This window comes from Cynocephalus volans, chromosome 15 (assembly GCF_027409185.1).
Source record: "Cynocephalus volans isolate mCynVol1 chromosome 15, mCynVol1.pri, whole genome shotgun sequence".
Classification (NCBI taxonomy): domain Eukaryota; kingdom Metazoa; phylum Chordata; class Mammalia; order Dermoptera; family Cynocephalidae; genus Cynocephalus; species Cynocephalus volans.
The window spans coordinates 97443710-97459547 of record NC_084474.1 but is presented as its reverse complement, the minus strand read 5'-3'; the positions used below and the strand labels follow the sequence as shown (position 1 = coordinate 97459547).

Genomic DNA, 15838 nt, shown 5'->3' with positions numbered 1-15838 from the left:
ACTTGGGGCCAGAAGCGCCGCGGGCCTCGGGCGAGCGGGGCCTGACGTGCGGCGCGAGCGCGGACCTGGGCTGGGCCGGAGAAGGGGCGCCCGGGCTGCCCTTTCCAGACGGTTCCGTCAGAGGACGGCGCTGGCGGGTGTGCAGAAGCCGGTTCCAGATGTCCCAGGACGGGGGCTCAGGTCCAAGGTGGCGATGGGAACATGGGTGGGGGTGTGTGAAGACAGCGAGCCTGGGAGGTGTGGGGACGTCACGTTCCAGCTTCGCCATCAGGAACCTGGTACCCACGTTCACTTCACCATCCGTAACGTGAGCGTGTGGACGTTAGTGTGATGCCCCAGATCCCACAGGTGAATCTGAGACTGTGGGCAGACTGTCACTCTGTGGCTGCTGTGGTCGTGGGTGTCTCGGTGTCTCTTCAGCAGGTCACGTTTCTGGTCCCTGCTGCCCTGTGCGGCCTGCCTGGCGCTCCTGGTTTGAATTTATAGAAGTTGATACACAACCTTGTTTCCAGGACAGTGACTTCTAGGAAGGAGATTGGGGCACTGGATGTCGGTCCTATTTTCTTTGGAGTGAAGGAGGTGTGACAAACTTTGAAGGATGGTGTCCTGTGAACAGGAATCTCACCTGGGGGAGCATCACTGTGGCTGGAAACCTCTCAGTACTGCTTCAGGGCAGAGGCAATAGAGTCCCAGACAGGTGAAGATCCCAGCTTTGCATAGTCTAATCAATGATTGTGTCTAGTGCTTAGAGCGCACCAGGGTTGGCTGATAATACCTCATTCAATGGGTATCTGAGACTGGATGGTATCGGAAGGTTTGGGCCAACTTTCAGAAAAGAGAGGTGAATTAGACTGAGAAAGAGAGTCAAGGACCAGGAGGTGTTACTTACTGAAGAGGGTTTGAAGGTGTTCCGTGGGGTGCAGGAATAACCTGTCCCAGCTGAGAGGATCTGTCTGCAGTGCTCTCTGAACAAACGCCCGTTCCTTCAATCTTCCCTCATTGTTCCCAGTGTCTGAGCTCTCAAACCCAGCCTATGGCCAAATTTGGCATCTAGAGATGTGCTGATGTTTCTCTATTTTCATTGTTCTTTTTTGGTCTTTCATGAGTGGTTTTCCCCATATTTCTACTTTGTAAGAAAAGTGAAAATAATTGGATATGAGGAAATGTAACTTGCCCAGGGTTACATGATTTGTTGATGTTAGACATCCTGACTTTTTGGCTAGCATTTTAGTTTGCCACATTTAAGTCAAAACAAGTGTTTGTTCATTTTTGAGATTATTTTCATAATGCTGAAGTCAATTTAGAGCAAACATTGCTTTTACATGCATGCTTTAAACACCGCTATCCTTTTTCAACTCCAGTACTTTCTTTGGACTATGTTACCTCAAAGGGTAAATAATGTGAGTATTTCCCACTTAATGTCAGTAACCTATTCTTCAAAATCATCACTTTTGCAGGAATATATTGGAGGTAATTTTGCATTATTTGAAAAGGGAAAATTAGTCTGCACTTCCCTTCTACTCAAAACCAATTTCTTAAATGTAATTAAAATGGTAGTGTGCCTCAGAAAGTTCATGGAAAGATTTCTATTCTCTTTTCATTCCATTTTTCCCCAAACTTTTGAAAGTACCCTGGTACAATGTATTACTCACTTGTAAAGAACACCACTTTTTTATGTTGTATGTTTTAATGTTTATTTATTTATTTATTGTAAAAGATGACTGGTAAGGGGATCCTTACCCTTGACTTGCTGTTGTCAGCACCACACTCTCCGAAGTGAGCGAACCAGCCATCTCTATATAGGGTTCCAACCCTTGGCCTTGGTGTTATTAGCACCACACTCTCCCAAGTGAGCCATGGCCTACCCTATGTTGTATGTTTTTAAAATAAGCAACTTACATGTGATGTAAAGAGCAATACAAAGCAAAACTTACAACTTAGTTTACCTATGTGCAAATAATTCTTTTTTATGAATCCCATAGCCTCTACTAGGACTAGAAACTTCACTGAAATACATGTAGTTAACATTCACTGTGATTTTCAAAACTTCTACCTGTGATTGTGAAGGTATATTGAATGTATTTGACTTGTAGTTTAAGACTTTCTCCCCCACATAATTTTGTTAAATATGTTTTGAGTTTTGGGGACTTCAGTACGTCATTCAGTATTTGCTATGTAAGAAACAAATCAAACCCCAGTGGAAAAACCCAGCCATCTTACTTTTTTTGAAGTTCTTTGGATCCACATCTTTGGGTGCATTTAGCTGGGCACTATCATTCTAGAGTTCCATTGATTACAAATGTGCATATAGTCACCTGTTATCTTGACTAAGGCTCTTTGGTTAAAGATGGCTTCACTCACATGTCCTTCACTTTGTGCTGACCCTTGTCTGGGCCTTGTGTCTCCCCAGCCTTTTTCACAGTCTGACTATGTTTAAGAGGCAAGCACCAATGGCCAGTACTTTTCAGACTTATGTTTGCATGACATTTTCTAACATACTAGTGTCCAAAGCAGGTCACATGACAAAGACTAGTTTACTGTCAGAGCATGCTATATGAGGGCTTGGGTACAGGAAGATCAGTGTACCAGAAGAAATATACATTGTGTGTGTCTTTTTTACCTGTATAATCATGAGCAACATGTGCTGAGTTACAAAATGCACACTATCCAGATATTTAGGTACATAAAAAGAAGATGTATTATAATGGAAACACTTTTTTGGAATAATGTGTGAACTTAATATATTAATAGGGTAACAGTTAATATAGCCAAACTATTTCTACAACACTAATTTTAGTCAGGTCAGAATGTGTTTTTCTTTGGTATAATGTATTAAGTTATATGTTTAGGTAATATTGATTTGTGGTAAGTCCGTAGGCTATGTATGTTTTCATTGACCCAAAAATGAACTGTGTGTAATGTGTAGCTATTCATGTACTTGTCGCTGCATCTTTAATGGGGTCCTTGTTGCCCCTCATTGAGGTGTGAAGAACTGTTCTCTCACAGGAAGGCTTTTTGTGTTTTGTCTTTTTCAGCTAATAAGTAGGGAGTTTTAGGAAGGAGAATGTAGAGCCAAGGCACAACAGTTCTCTCCTTAATCCACTCTATTCTCTTTTCTCCCAGCTATGCTGCCAGAGTGCGCTAAAGGTTTATAAGAGCAAGAAAAGATGAATAAATCTCCGGTGAGTTTTTTGGTTATTTATTACTCACTCTTTTTTATTGTATTATGTGAGCTTTATGGCATGCACAAATTAAAATTGAAAAGTACAAATGAGTAAAACTGGACTTGCAAGAAATGTACATTCAGAAGATAAAGTTGGCATGTAGATATAATAGTTTCTGAGACCTCAGAGTCATCTAAGTTGGATAAAAATTTTTCTCTGGTCTTTGGGATGTCATGGACAAAAGGCAGACACCTTGTTTACATGATTGGAATGAAACCTGAGAAGAGAATCTGCCAAATTCTCTTGGGATGTGAAGACTTGGTGGCACCAAATTCTGCAACACCATCAGTATTAGAAAGTTTTTCACTGCTGACCTGGAAATAAACATTTCTCACTTTCTGCAGTGGAAATGGTTACCTAGTTCTAAGGCACAAGTTGCTTAGTAAGCATTTTATAAAGTTTCTAAAATAAATCTAGTTCCAGTTGCCTTAGGAAGACTGTACTAGATTCATGGGTAGAACCTAGAATTATAATTTAAATTATAGTCAAACTCCATGACTGTTCTCTAGTTTTTTTCTAACTTGAGTCTTCTGCTACATTTTGAACTACTGTTCATGATATTCTCCTGGAAATACTTCTGTGTTAGTTTATTAGTTTCTCTCATGACTTCACTGATGGTTATTTCTTTTTTCTCCTGAATTCTTCTATTCTCTTCTTTATAAAATAGGTTATGAAAGTGCTTCATCCTGGGACCTGTTCTTCTCATGTGAAATTCTTTTTCACTGATTCAGTCCTCTGTATCTTGCACTCCTCTTTCTCTCCAGGTTGTACTTCTTCCCTAGTCTTTTGATCATAGGTTGAACTCTATTGAATGCTTGTCTGTAGCTATTCAAAAGGCACCTCAAGGGGCTGGCTTGTTAGCTCAGTTGTTTAGGTCATGGTGTTTTAACACCAAGGTCAAGGGTTCAGATCTCTGCACCAGCCACCTGCCAGGAAAAAAACCAAAACATCACCTCAAGGTCAACAAATCTAAAATTAAAACCACTTCCCTTTCTTTTGCTATATGTGTTATCACTACCACGCACCACTGACACAAGCCACCAAAATGAGATTTCTCCTGGACTCTTCCTTGTTTCTTGGATCTAATTTTATCTTGTGTTACTTCCTGCTACTTTTATTTGTTTAGTCATTTCATTTTATTCTAATTTCTATATGCACCATCAGTATAGGGGGAGGTCTTTGCACTCATAAGGACAGTGGAAATGGTTACCTAGTTCTAAGGCACAAGTTGTTCATAAAGACAGTAACTTTGTTCCACTAGAAATATCATTCTTTTAAAAACCTGAACATAATGTTTGCTGGGCTATGAGGTTCAATCCCTGGTGACCTATGCTTCTAGCCAGCACCTGTGGTGATATCCTTAGGAGTCCATAGGGAGAAAGCCTTCAGGAGTTACTGGGATATGTTTGAACAACAGTCAATAGAAAGACATAAAATAATAAAAACAGGAAGTACAAATTTTCATAATGTCTACCTTTTGCTTCTATAAATTTACATCACTGATTCTATTTGTAGTTTTTACTAACATACAGTTATGTTTGTAGTTCAATAAGACTCATCATATTTTTATACTATCTTACAGATCATATTTTAGTCTTCTCCTATTTTAGGTAATTACTAAGAAAATAAATGAGAAAAATGGATGTGTGCATTAGTCATCAGTATGTTTTTAAAGTAGAGCTGTAGCTAGCAGCTAGTTAAGAACAAAAGTTGCCAAACCAGTGAACTGAATATTTACATTCACAATTCTAGTTTGAGACCTAATGTAATTCTTTGCTTTGAATCTAATATTCAGTGTGAACCTACTCTTCATGTTTCTAATCAAAGTGGTACCTAAGGTCTCTAATATTTTATTGGCGTTCCAGTAATCTGCTGTGCAACAAAGTATCACAAAACTTCATGGCTTAAAATAAGAACGTCTTCTTATTACACGTCACAATGTTTGGGTCAGTAAACAGGGCAGGGTCGTGTGGGTTCCCTGCTACATAATGTCTCTGCTCTGAGCTGGAAAATCTCTAGTGGCTGGGAACACTGAGCAGAAATCCAGCCCTCTCTTTGTGGCCATGTTGGACTTCCTCACAGAAGTATAGTCTGTGGTATAGTCAGGGTAGTCAGGCATGTCTGGCTTCTGCCACAGCAAGTGTCCAAGAAGCCCAGGCAGAAGTTGCAAGGATTCTTGTTATCTCCACTCAGATACCAAAGCTTCTCTTCCAACGTGTTCTCTTAAGCAAGCACATCACTAAGACCAGCCTTGATTCAAGGGGAAGGCAATTAGATTCCACCTCTCAATAAAAGGAATGGCAGGACTTTGCAGCACTGTTTAATAGACCACAGTCCTCTCTCTGACCGTAAATTTCTACCACATGCAAAATATTCTTTGCCCCTCTCAAGAGCCCTAGAGATATTCTACCATTGTGCAGTTGATAAAAAGCTGAACTAAATAAGCTCCAGTGTCCTGTCATCTTTTTAACACACATCCAGCTCACAGTGAACAGACAGGCATGACCATGTGTGCACTTTTCTTCAGACACGGTTGGTGGGAAGCAGCAGCACCTGTCACTGGTCTGAGTAGTTACTTCCCATCAGGCACCTGCTTTATTATTTCATTAAGGCCCAGTCCTGGTCCCTGGAAAAGATACTTTGTGCCTCATCACTGTGTCCTCTGGGCTGTCACCAATCTCTGTCAATATCTCTTTTCCTTGAATGCCCAGGTTTGCAGTTCACTTTCTTTGCCTATTTTTGGTTATTATATGTTGGGGGATCCAACAACCTACTTTTTTCTGACTCTGTCCTTTTGATACAGGAAATTATCTGGTGTAATCACTGCCATAAAAACATGGGTTTCCATTGTGCTAAAATCCATTAGACCAATGCAACCCCCCCACATTCTGAGTCAGGCCCTTTGTTCTCTGACTGCCCCTTCTCTCCATGGTGGCTATTTCCTTAGAAGTTTTATTGTTTACTATGCACTATGTGTGAAATGATATTTCATTGTGGTTTTGCATTTCTCTAGTGATTAATGATGTTAAGCATCTTTCCATGAGCTTGTTAGACATTGGTATATCATCTTTGTAGAAATGTCTGTTGAAGCCCTTTGCTTATTTTTTAATCAGATTATTTGTTTTGTTGTTTAGTTGTAGGCATTTTTTAAATGTATTCTTGATGTTAATATCTTATGAGGTAGATGATTTTCAACTTTTCTCTTTTTTGAGTTGCTAATGTAAATAGTATTGTTTTTTTTTTTTAATTTTGCTTGGTCATTGCTGGGGTATAGAAAAGTGATTGACTTTTGTATATTAATGTTGTATCCTGCAATCTTGCTGTAATCAGTAATTAATTCCAAGAGGTTTTCTATTGCTACAATGTTTTACTCAGATAATCATCTCATCTGCAACTAATGACGATTTTATTTATTTCCCAGTCTATAAATCTTTTATTTTATTTCCTTGTGTTGTTTCACTGTGCGGTACTTTTAGTGTGATGTTGAAAGTGATGAGAGGATACATTCTTGCTTTGTTCCTGATTATCTTTGAAAGCTTTGAGTTTCTCATCATTAAGGATGATGTTAGCTGCAGGTTCCTGTAGATAATCTTTATCAAGTTGTGATGTTCCCCTCTATTCCTAATTTACTGAGAATTTTTATGGTGAATTGATGCTGTATTTTTTTAAGTGCTTTTTCTGCATCTATTGATGTGATCATGTGATTATTTGTTTTTTCTTGTTAGTATTTTCATGTTATCGATTACATTAATTGATGTTCATATATTGAACCACCCTTGCCTAACTGTTATAAATACCAGTTGGTCATGGTGCATAATTCTCTTTAGAAATTGTGGATTAGGTTTGCTAATATTTTACTGAGCTTATTTGTATGTATGTTTGTGAGAGATAACAGTTTGTAGTTTTCTATTCTCATAATATCTTTGTCTGGTTTGGGTACTGAGGTAATCCTGTCCTCATACAATGACCTGTGAAGTACTTCATCATCTGTTCTCTGCAATAGATTGTAAGAAGTTGGTATATTTTCTTCCTTCAATGTTGGCTTCAGTTCTGTGAACACATCTGGGCCAGGGGCTTTCTGTGTTGAACACCATTATTTGTTTACTCAATTTTCATAATAGATACAGGCCTATTCACATTGTGTATTTTTGTGTGTGTGAGTTTGATAAATTGTGTCTTTTAAGGAATTCATCCATTTCATGTAGAATGTCACATGTGTGCAGTATTGTTCATAGTATTTATTATTTGTTTAATGTTCACAGGATTTGTAGGTTTCTGATATTAGTACTTTCTGTCCTCTGTTCATTAACTTTTTAGTTAGCCTAGCTATAGGCTTATCAAATTTATTGATCTTTTTAAAGAATCAGCTTTTCGGATGTTTATTTTTTTCTCCAGATTTTCTTTTTTAATTTTATTTCTGTTGTAGTTTTTATTTATTTTCTTCTGCTTCCTTTCAATTTAATTAGCTCTTTTTCTCCCCTAATTTCCAAAGTTGGAAACATAGATTATTGATTTTAGGTGTTTTTTTGGAAGTACGCATTCAGTGCCATAAAAAAATTTTAAGAACACTGTTATTTCTCTATCCTACAAATTTTGGTGTCATTTTCTTTTTTCTTCCCCCCCCCCTTTTTTTTTTCATCTGGTGGCTGGCCAGGATGGGAATTGAAATCCTTGACCTTGGCATTACAAGGCTGTGCTCTAACCAAATGAGCTAACTGGTCAGCCCCACTTTCACATTCACTTATTAAAAATATTTTTAAGTTTTCTTGGTTTTTCTTTTTTCTTTTCTTTTTTTTTTTTGGCCCATGTATTAGAGTGGGTTGTTTAATCCCACTCTATCTGGGGATCTTGTAGTCATTTCTCAATTACTGATTTCTAGTTTAATTCTTTTGTGGTCTGAGAGCACACATTGTATGCTTTCTATTATTTTAATTTCGTAAAGTGTGTTATACAAATCTGAATACGGTCTTAGTGATTTTGTTTATGTGAATTTGAGAAGAATATCTATTCTGTTGTTGTTGGAAGAAGTAGTCTGTAGATATCCATTATATCCATATCATGTTATTAAGTTTAACTATGTCTTTTATGGTTTTCTGTCTGCTGAATTGGTTCATTTTTGATAGAGGGTATAGAAATTTCTAGTTTTAATGGTAGATTCTTCTATTTCTCCTTGAAGTTCTGTTAGGTTTGGTGTCACATACTTTGATGATCTGTTGTGAGGCACATACACATTAAAAATTGTCCTCTGTGAGAACTAACTCCTATATTATGATGTAATGCCACATTTTCTTCTCTAGCTTATGTGTAAAAATAAAGTGTTTCTGCAGATTCTGTAGCATCTTTTTTTGTTCTTTTTTTTTTAACTTTCAACCTTTTAGGTTCATTCAGTCTGATGTCTTCCTATAACATGGAAATTTTGATAATTTTCACATCTTTATTGTCAGCTTAACTTTCTCTCTTGAATGCTGAAATCATATATCCAATTGCCACTTGGACATTTCCACAGATATTTCAAGTATTATGTATTCAAGTCTGTTTCACTTTTGCTCTTTATATTTTTCTCCCATTTTTCAAACTTTACTTTGCAGTTCCAGGACCTAACTAGCTGTGCTTATCTAGACAGCCTGAGAGTAAAAGTGTTCTTTTTAATTTCTGAACAGCAAATTACCACCTCATTCTGTTTCTGCTTTTTCATTCCCTTTTTCTTTTTTATGGTGTTGTCTCTCTTCTGTGTGCTTGTTTCTCTATGTTGTAATGTAGTTGGTCTTCTGTCACCCTGTTTTCTTTTTCCCTCTGACTCTCCCGAAAAGCCTTTCCCATTCTGCTTGTAGTGGTTGACTATTAAAATGCAAATAAAGTTATGTACTTACAGGACTACATTATTTGCTCCCTGTGGTTTAGAAAGTTGCAGTGTACACCATGGTGTGGATACAAGCAATATTTTGGCACATAGGAAGGAAACTTTGTAATGCTTTTTTATGTACTTTTAATTCATAAGCATCTTTTTAAAATGATGACTACATAAAGTTTTACTGTTTGAAATAGTTCCCATATTTAAGTGCAGAACCATTCTATATTCAGTTGCTTCAATATTGTTTTTCTCTTATGCTTCCCAAGATCATTCACTCAGACATGGTGCTGTGTGTGGTTCCATTAATGTGGGGTGTGTTCTTTGTGTTCCTGTGACTGGAGTTTGCTGTGGCCTCATATTCATGAGACCATGCAGTTCACGTGGAAGAGTTTAAAAATCTTTATTTCAGTGAAGTGCAAACTGAATACAAAATAAAACTATATTTTCTATTTCTTATGCCAATCTATATTGAACTTATGTTTAAATTTGTTCAATTAACACAGTATTTCAGGTATGTATTTATACTTATGTCTTCATGCCTGTTTATACTCTCCTTGGAAAAGAAAAATTTTATTCACACTTTTATCACTAGCAACAAGGAGATTTCTTAAGGTATAAACTAAGTTTTGTAATATTATTTTTATTAATTGATAAGTTACTAGAGTACCAGGATATTCTTTGTTTGATTTTTCTTCCTCCCATTCTATGGAGTACAACAAAGTGGCATCTTATATAAGATACATATGACACATACACACACAGAGGTGTGAACTCCCAGATTTATGTTTTGTGAACCAGGAATGTTGAGTTGAGAACAATGTCATTCCAGGAGTTGGTATCATTTGAGGATGTGGCTGTGGACTTCACCTGGGAGGAGTGGCAGGACCTGAATGATGCTCAGAGGACTTTGTATAGGGATGTGATGCTGGAGACCTACAACAACCTGGTGTCACTGAGTGAGTAAAACTTCCCAGTAACTTTCAGGAGAAAAAGTTTCTTTTTTGTTCATAAATATAGGAGCCACTTATAGGGTTTCACACTATTTTGGTAAGATTACATTTCTTGAAAATGTGCTCTCTCTTTCTCATGAGGTTCAAATTGTCCTCTTTATTGCACAACATCTGAAGCTGAGCTCTTGCCATTCTTTGAAGGATCAGACTTAGCAGTTTTACAAAGTCCTACATTACTTCCCAGTAACAGAACACTGCATTAAAACTGAGGTGATTTTCAAGTTAGAAGGAGCAGAGCCATGGGCAATAAAAGAATGCCCAAACCAGATCCTGCAAGATTTGTCAGCACATGCAGTGCAGAAGCCAGTAAAAGTAAAGCTCATTAGATATTGGCAGTGTTCAGCCGATTCTAGCAATTTTCCCCACATGTTCCAGACTTGAGAATGACTCATCTGCAATTTTGGGTTACATAATCTCCAAGGTGGGGTGTCCCATGTACATCACAATATTTTATTTTGCTGAATCTGTTTTGTATGTGCCCCAAATCTAATTTCTACATTTCTCTTCTTTGACATGTATTTTTCCTATTTGCTTTCCTAACATTTTCAGTTCTGCTTGTGTTTTCAGTTCTCCTATGCATTTTTTTCATACTGTACTGTTTGTTTTCTGTTGTTTCTGACAGAATATCTGCAACTGAGTAATTTATAAAGAAAAAACTTTTCTTACATTTCTGTTCTGGAGACTCCCAGCATTCCAAGTTTAAGGGGTTGCATTTCGTGAAGGCCTTTGTTCTGGTAGGGACTCATCACAGAGTCCCAAAGTAGTGCAGGGACATAGCAATTCACTGAAAAAATAGAAAAAGAGGTACAGCAATGAGCCTTGTACCACCACATCAAAAGTCATGAACTGCAGAAGAACACTGCATGGGAGAATGGAAAGGAGTCATCCTTGACTTTGAAGGAAGACAAGGACATTCTGGGTGCTAAGGACGTGTGATTTAAGGGTTCCATGTTGAGGGGATAAGATTGTTGATTGGGAGTGGAGTTCAAAGTTAGCATTTTTCTGTTTTCTTTGTGGAAATCACTCAGAAAAAAAACCAAAATGAGAAATGTGCAGGAGAAATTTTTTATGAGAATAAACCACCAAAACTTCACTGCACAAAACAAAAGCTTTCACAAGAAATGAATTATCAAGTGGTCATCCATGTACCAGAAATTGGGAATAGAATACAAGTTGATTTGAAAAGGAGTCAAAAGAACAGATTTCAAAGATTGTGGGAATAGCCTTGGATGCAGAACCAAATATTTTAGAACAGAATTGGGTGTCTAGAGTAGAGAACTGACATTTTCTTTATTATAATAGTTTATGAGAAGCAGAGGAAGTCAGCTTAAATGAAAAACTTGAAAGAAGCTATCTTTATCTAGAGTGGAGAAAAGGGTATTTTATTATTTTTTTTTTTTTTGTCATTTTTTTGTGACCGGCACTCAGCCAGTGAGTACACCGGTCATTCCTATATAGGATGTGAACCCGCGGTGGGAGCGTCGCCGCGCTCCCAGCGCAGCACTCTACCGAATGCGCCATGGGCTCGGCCCGGTATTTTATTCTTTGAAAAACACCCACATTCCTATAGCCATTTTCTAAGGGAGGAGTGTAAAGCATATAAACATATATGCAAAATACTTATCCTCAGCCATCTTCCTGCATATGTGATAAAAAATTGGCTCACTTCTGAACCTGAAAGTAGCTGATGAAAGAAAACTTAGCCATTTTCATAGTGAAATAATGAGAAAATAGTAGCAGGAGACACTGTTGTAAAAATGAAACAGAGAAAATGGTGTAAAGAAACGAAACGGTGCTTAGTTAAAAACTACAAATAGGCCAAAAATAAAAATTCTTAACAAATGTTTGCTCATAAATTAAAATTTTTAAATGAACAAAGGAAAGAAAAACATGATATAACATTAGAAAATATATTAGTACAATATTACATTGTCAGTAAGAAAAAATTCCATAAACTCATGAAACCAACATCCATTATTGACTTTTATAAAGAAAATCTTGTTACTAGGATTGGAAGACACTTCTGTATCTTTACTTGAGCAGTCAATGAGATGTGCTTATGTGTGGTTTATTATCAGTTATTTTTTTTCTAATTTCAGATGTCCAGATAAATGACCTCATGAGAAGGAACCAAGAAAGTCATGGTAGATGCTTGCAGCAAGTTGTAATCAGAAACAGGAACACAGCTGGGGAGAGAGTTGCATTAGGAAAATCATTTTATTTGAATTCATATGTTTTAAATCTAATTATAAATAATGGGAACTATTCAGGAAAGGGACATGAGAAGTTTTACAAATGTGAGGATGCACTTCTTCGTAGAGAGCCTGATGAGATGCCTGCTGTAGTGAAACCTGACAACCATCATATAACTGGAGAATTGCTCAGACATCATGACCATTTTAGTCATCATCGCAATATTCAAACAGGGAAGCAGCTTTTAGAATACATTGGAAAAGGGAAATCCTCCAACACAGAGCCAATATTTACATGTAAAAAGATTCATATGGATGAGACCACCTATAAGTATAACAAATACGGGAAAGGCTGTGGTAAGTCAACTGTCACTGCCCAGGAAATAAATCTGGTAGAAAAGAAAACTTTTCAATGTGGTATATGTGGGAAAATGTTCTATAAAAAGTCTGAATTCACTAAACATCAGATTATGCATACAGGAGAGAAACAGTATAAATATACTGAATGTGAGAAATCTTGTATTAAGGAATTATACCTCACCTCACATCAGAGAGCACCTACACAGGAGAAGCTTTATGGTTGTAATGAACATGAGAAAAATTTTTGTCAGAAGTCAGACCTTACAATGCATCAGAGAACTCACACAGGAGAAATGTACTATGGAAATATTAACTGTGGAAAAACCTGTGAGAATTCACTCCTCAGCCATCCTGAGAGAATTCACACAGGTGAACCAGATGGATGTAATGAATGTACAATATTTTTCCACCATGAGTCTGACATCACTGTACATCACAGAATTCACACAAGTGAGAAACCATGTAGAGAATATAAAAAAAATTTTTACAGTAATAAATGTGGTGAAGACTTTCTCCAAACGTCATACCTCAGCATTCATCAGAGAACTCACACAGGTCAGAAACCATATGAATGTAGAGAATGTGGAAAAGCTTTTAACCACAAGAGAGAATTCAGCAGGCATGAGAGAACACATACAGGTGAGAAACCGTATGAATGTAAAGAATGTGAAAAAGCTTTTAGCCAAAAGTCACACTTCAGCATTCGTCAGAGAACTCAGACAGGTGAGAAACAATATGAATGTAAAGACTGTGGAAAAACTTTTAACCAAAAGTCACACCTCAGCATTCATCAGAGAAATCATGCATGTGATAAACTGTATAAATGTAGAGAATGTGGAAAAACTTTTAACCGAAAGTCAAACCTCAGCAGGCATCAGAAAAGTCACACAGGTGAGAAACCATATGAATGTAAAGAATGTGGAAAAGCTTTTAAGTTAAAGTCACATGTCAGCATTCATCAGAGAATTCACACAGGTGAGAAACCATATGAATGTGAAGACTGTGGAAAAGCTTTTAGGGAAAAGTCACAACTCAGCATTCATCAGAGAATTCACACAGGTGAGAAACCATATGAATGTAGAGAATGTGGAAAAACTTTTAACCAAAAGTCAAACCTCAGCATTCATCAGAGAAATCACACAGGTGAGAAACCATATGAATGTAGAGAATGTGGAAAAACTTTTAACCGAAAGTCACATCTCAGCAGGCATCAAAAATGTCACACAGATGAGAAACCATATGAATGTAAAGAATGTGGAAAAGCTTTTAGAGAAAAGTCAAACCTCTGGAGGCATGAGATAACTCATACAGGTGATAAACCATATGAATGTAAAGAATGTGGAAAAGCTTTTAGTGAAAAACGCAGAACTCAGCAGGCATGAGAGAATTCACACAGGTGAGAAACCATATGAATGCAAAGAATGTTTAAAAGGTTTTAACTGCATGTCCTACCTCAGCAGCCATCAAAGAATTCACATACGTGAGAAACCAGGTGAATGTAAGGAATGTGGGAAAACAGTTTACTGGAACTCACCATAATAAACATGAACAAATTCACATATAGGAAAATCCCAATTAATGTAATGACTGGGAGAAGGTTTTGCCATAAATCCCATGTAATGTTTCATCAGAGAATTCACACCAAGAAAAAGCCCTATAAATGCACAGCTGCTCCTTGGTATTGAAGGTTGGTTCAAGGTGCCCCTGTTGATGAAAACACTTGCAAATGATGAAACCCCTTCTATAAATGGTGTAGTGTTTTAATATCACCTATGAACTTTTTTCTGTGTCATTTTTATCTTGAGTAGAATATTTATATTACTGAATACAGAAGGAATTCCTTGTTAATAATTGTTATACTGTGTTGTTTTTTACTTTTATTATAGTTTTTTAATTTTTATAAGTGGTTGAATCAGCATAGGTGCAACCCCCAGATATAGAAGGGGATTAATAATTGTGAAAACATCTTTTTCCAGCAATTACACATCTGGCTATAGTTAGCATATTGTTGTTTAGAGCATGGTGCTGATAACATCATGGGTCCCTGTACTGGCCAGCAAGTGGGGGGAAAAATAAAGAAAGAAAAAAGAAGAAAAGTAAATTAAAAAGAACTCACTGCAGCACGCATGAGATAATTTACATGGTGGAAATTCTGCATGGATTAGACCGGGTATGTATTTTCTAAAACCACCTTTTTTCTCTTGTACACTTGCCTACAGTCTCAGCCTTTAATTATTGTGTGTGGACATGTAATTTAGCTCTGTTCAGGGGAGTATGGATATAGGTGATAAGCATCACTTCCAGGCCAGGCAATTAAAAGAAAATGTTCATGCATTTGTCCCTGATTTCTCATTCTCTGGGACTGAAGGGCAGATGACTCCTAGGTAGAGTCAGGGGCCATAGGTGGGAGAAATTTACCGTAATTTAAGGCAGACTGAATTGAAGAAACCATAGTTCTTTCCAACTCTACCCCCAAATCCTGTATTCATACTTTATGTAAGAGATGCTATGGTTTGCCATTTCATGTATGATCTCTTTGAGTTACAAGTTGAACTTTCTGAGAGAAGTTACCAATTCTTGAATATGAGAATATTCACGCAGAAGAGAAACCTATATTGTCACCTTTTATGCTCAAGTCTGCTTATGGGAAAATTCAATTATAGGGAGAAACAGTGCAATACATATGGAACACCTTACCAGGCAGGTACTTCTCATTGAACGACAAGTTTATCTTCATCAATATCTTTAATGTGTCAAAGCTTTCAACATTGCTTTTATTTTTGTATATCAGATAATTTGAAATGAAAACTATCAATTTATGTAATGTGAATGCAAATTTTCAAATAGAATTGACAAATGTAGAATCAAAACTATTTTAAAGGTTTTGGCTAACACTTAAATGTAAGTGGTGATATTGCCTGCCAAGGGATATTTGGCTATCTCTGAAGACATTTTTGTTGTCATAACTGGAAGTTAAAAGGTATAGGGGAAAGAAGCCAGATGCTGCCACACAGCCTGCAATACACAAAACAGCCCCCAGTATGCTGCACTTATGTGTATAAGTATTATTTGTTAAAATTTATCTTAACAGAAGCCAGCACAACTACAGATAGAAAATACTTACACATAGGATAATAGTGTGACTTACATCAGAAATTTTTATTAGCCTGTTCATTGTTACAAATTATACTTATTCTTTAT

The 15838-nt window shown here is 37.0% G+C and overlaps 1 protein-coding gene and 1 long non-coding RNA gene across 2 annotated transcripts; both read left to right on the top strand.

The window, feature by feature from the left end:
- The first annotated feature begins 3120 nt into the window (after positions 1-3120).
- LOC134364186 (uncharacterized) lies at positions 3121-12263 on the top strand. The gene is made up of 3 exons (XR_010021807.1): positions 3121-3182; positions 9905-10031; positions 12185-12263. It is a non-coding gene; the product is annotated as an uncharacterized LOC134364186 (long non-coding RNA).
- Positions 12264-12768: 505 nt separating this feature from the next.
- Positions 12769-14176, top strand: LOC134363756 (zinc finger protein OZF-like). Its single transcript, XM_063079304.1, is given in 2 exon segments — positions 12769-13998; positions 14000-14176. Coding segments are annotated over 2 exon segments (1272 nt in total). The 5' UTR covers positions 12769-12903.
- The last annotated feature ends 1662 nt before the right edge of the window (positions 14177-15838 follow it).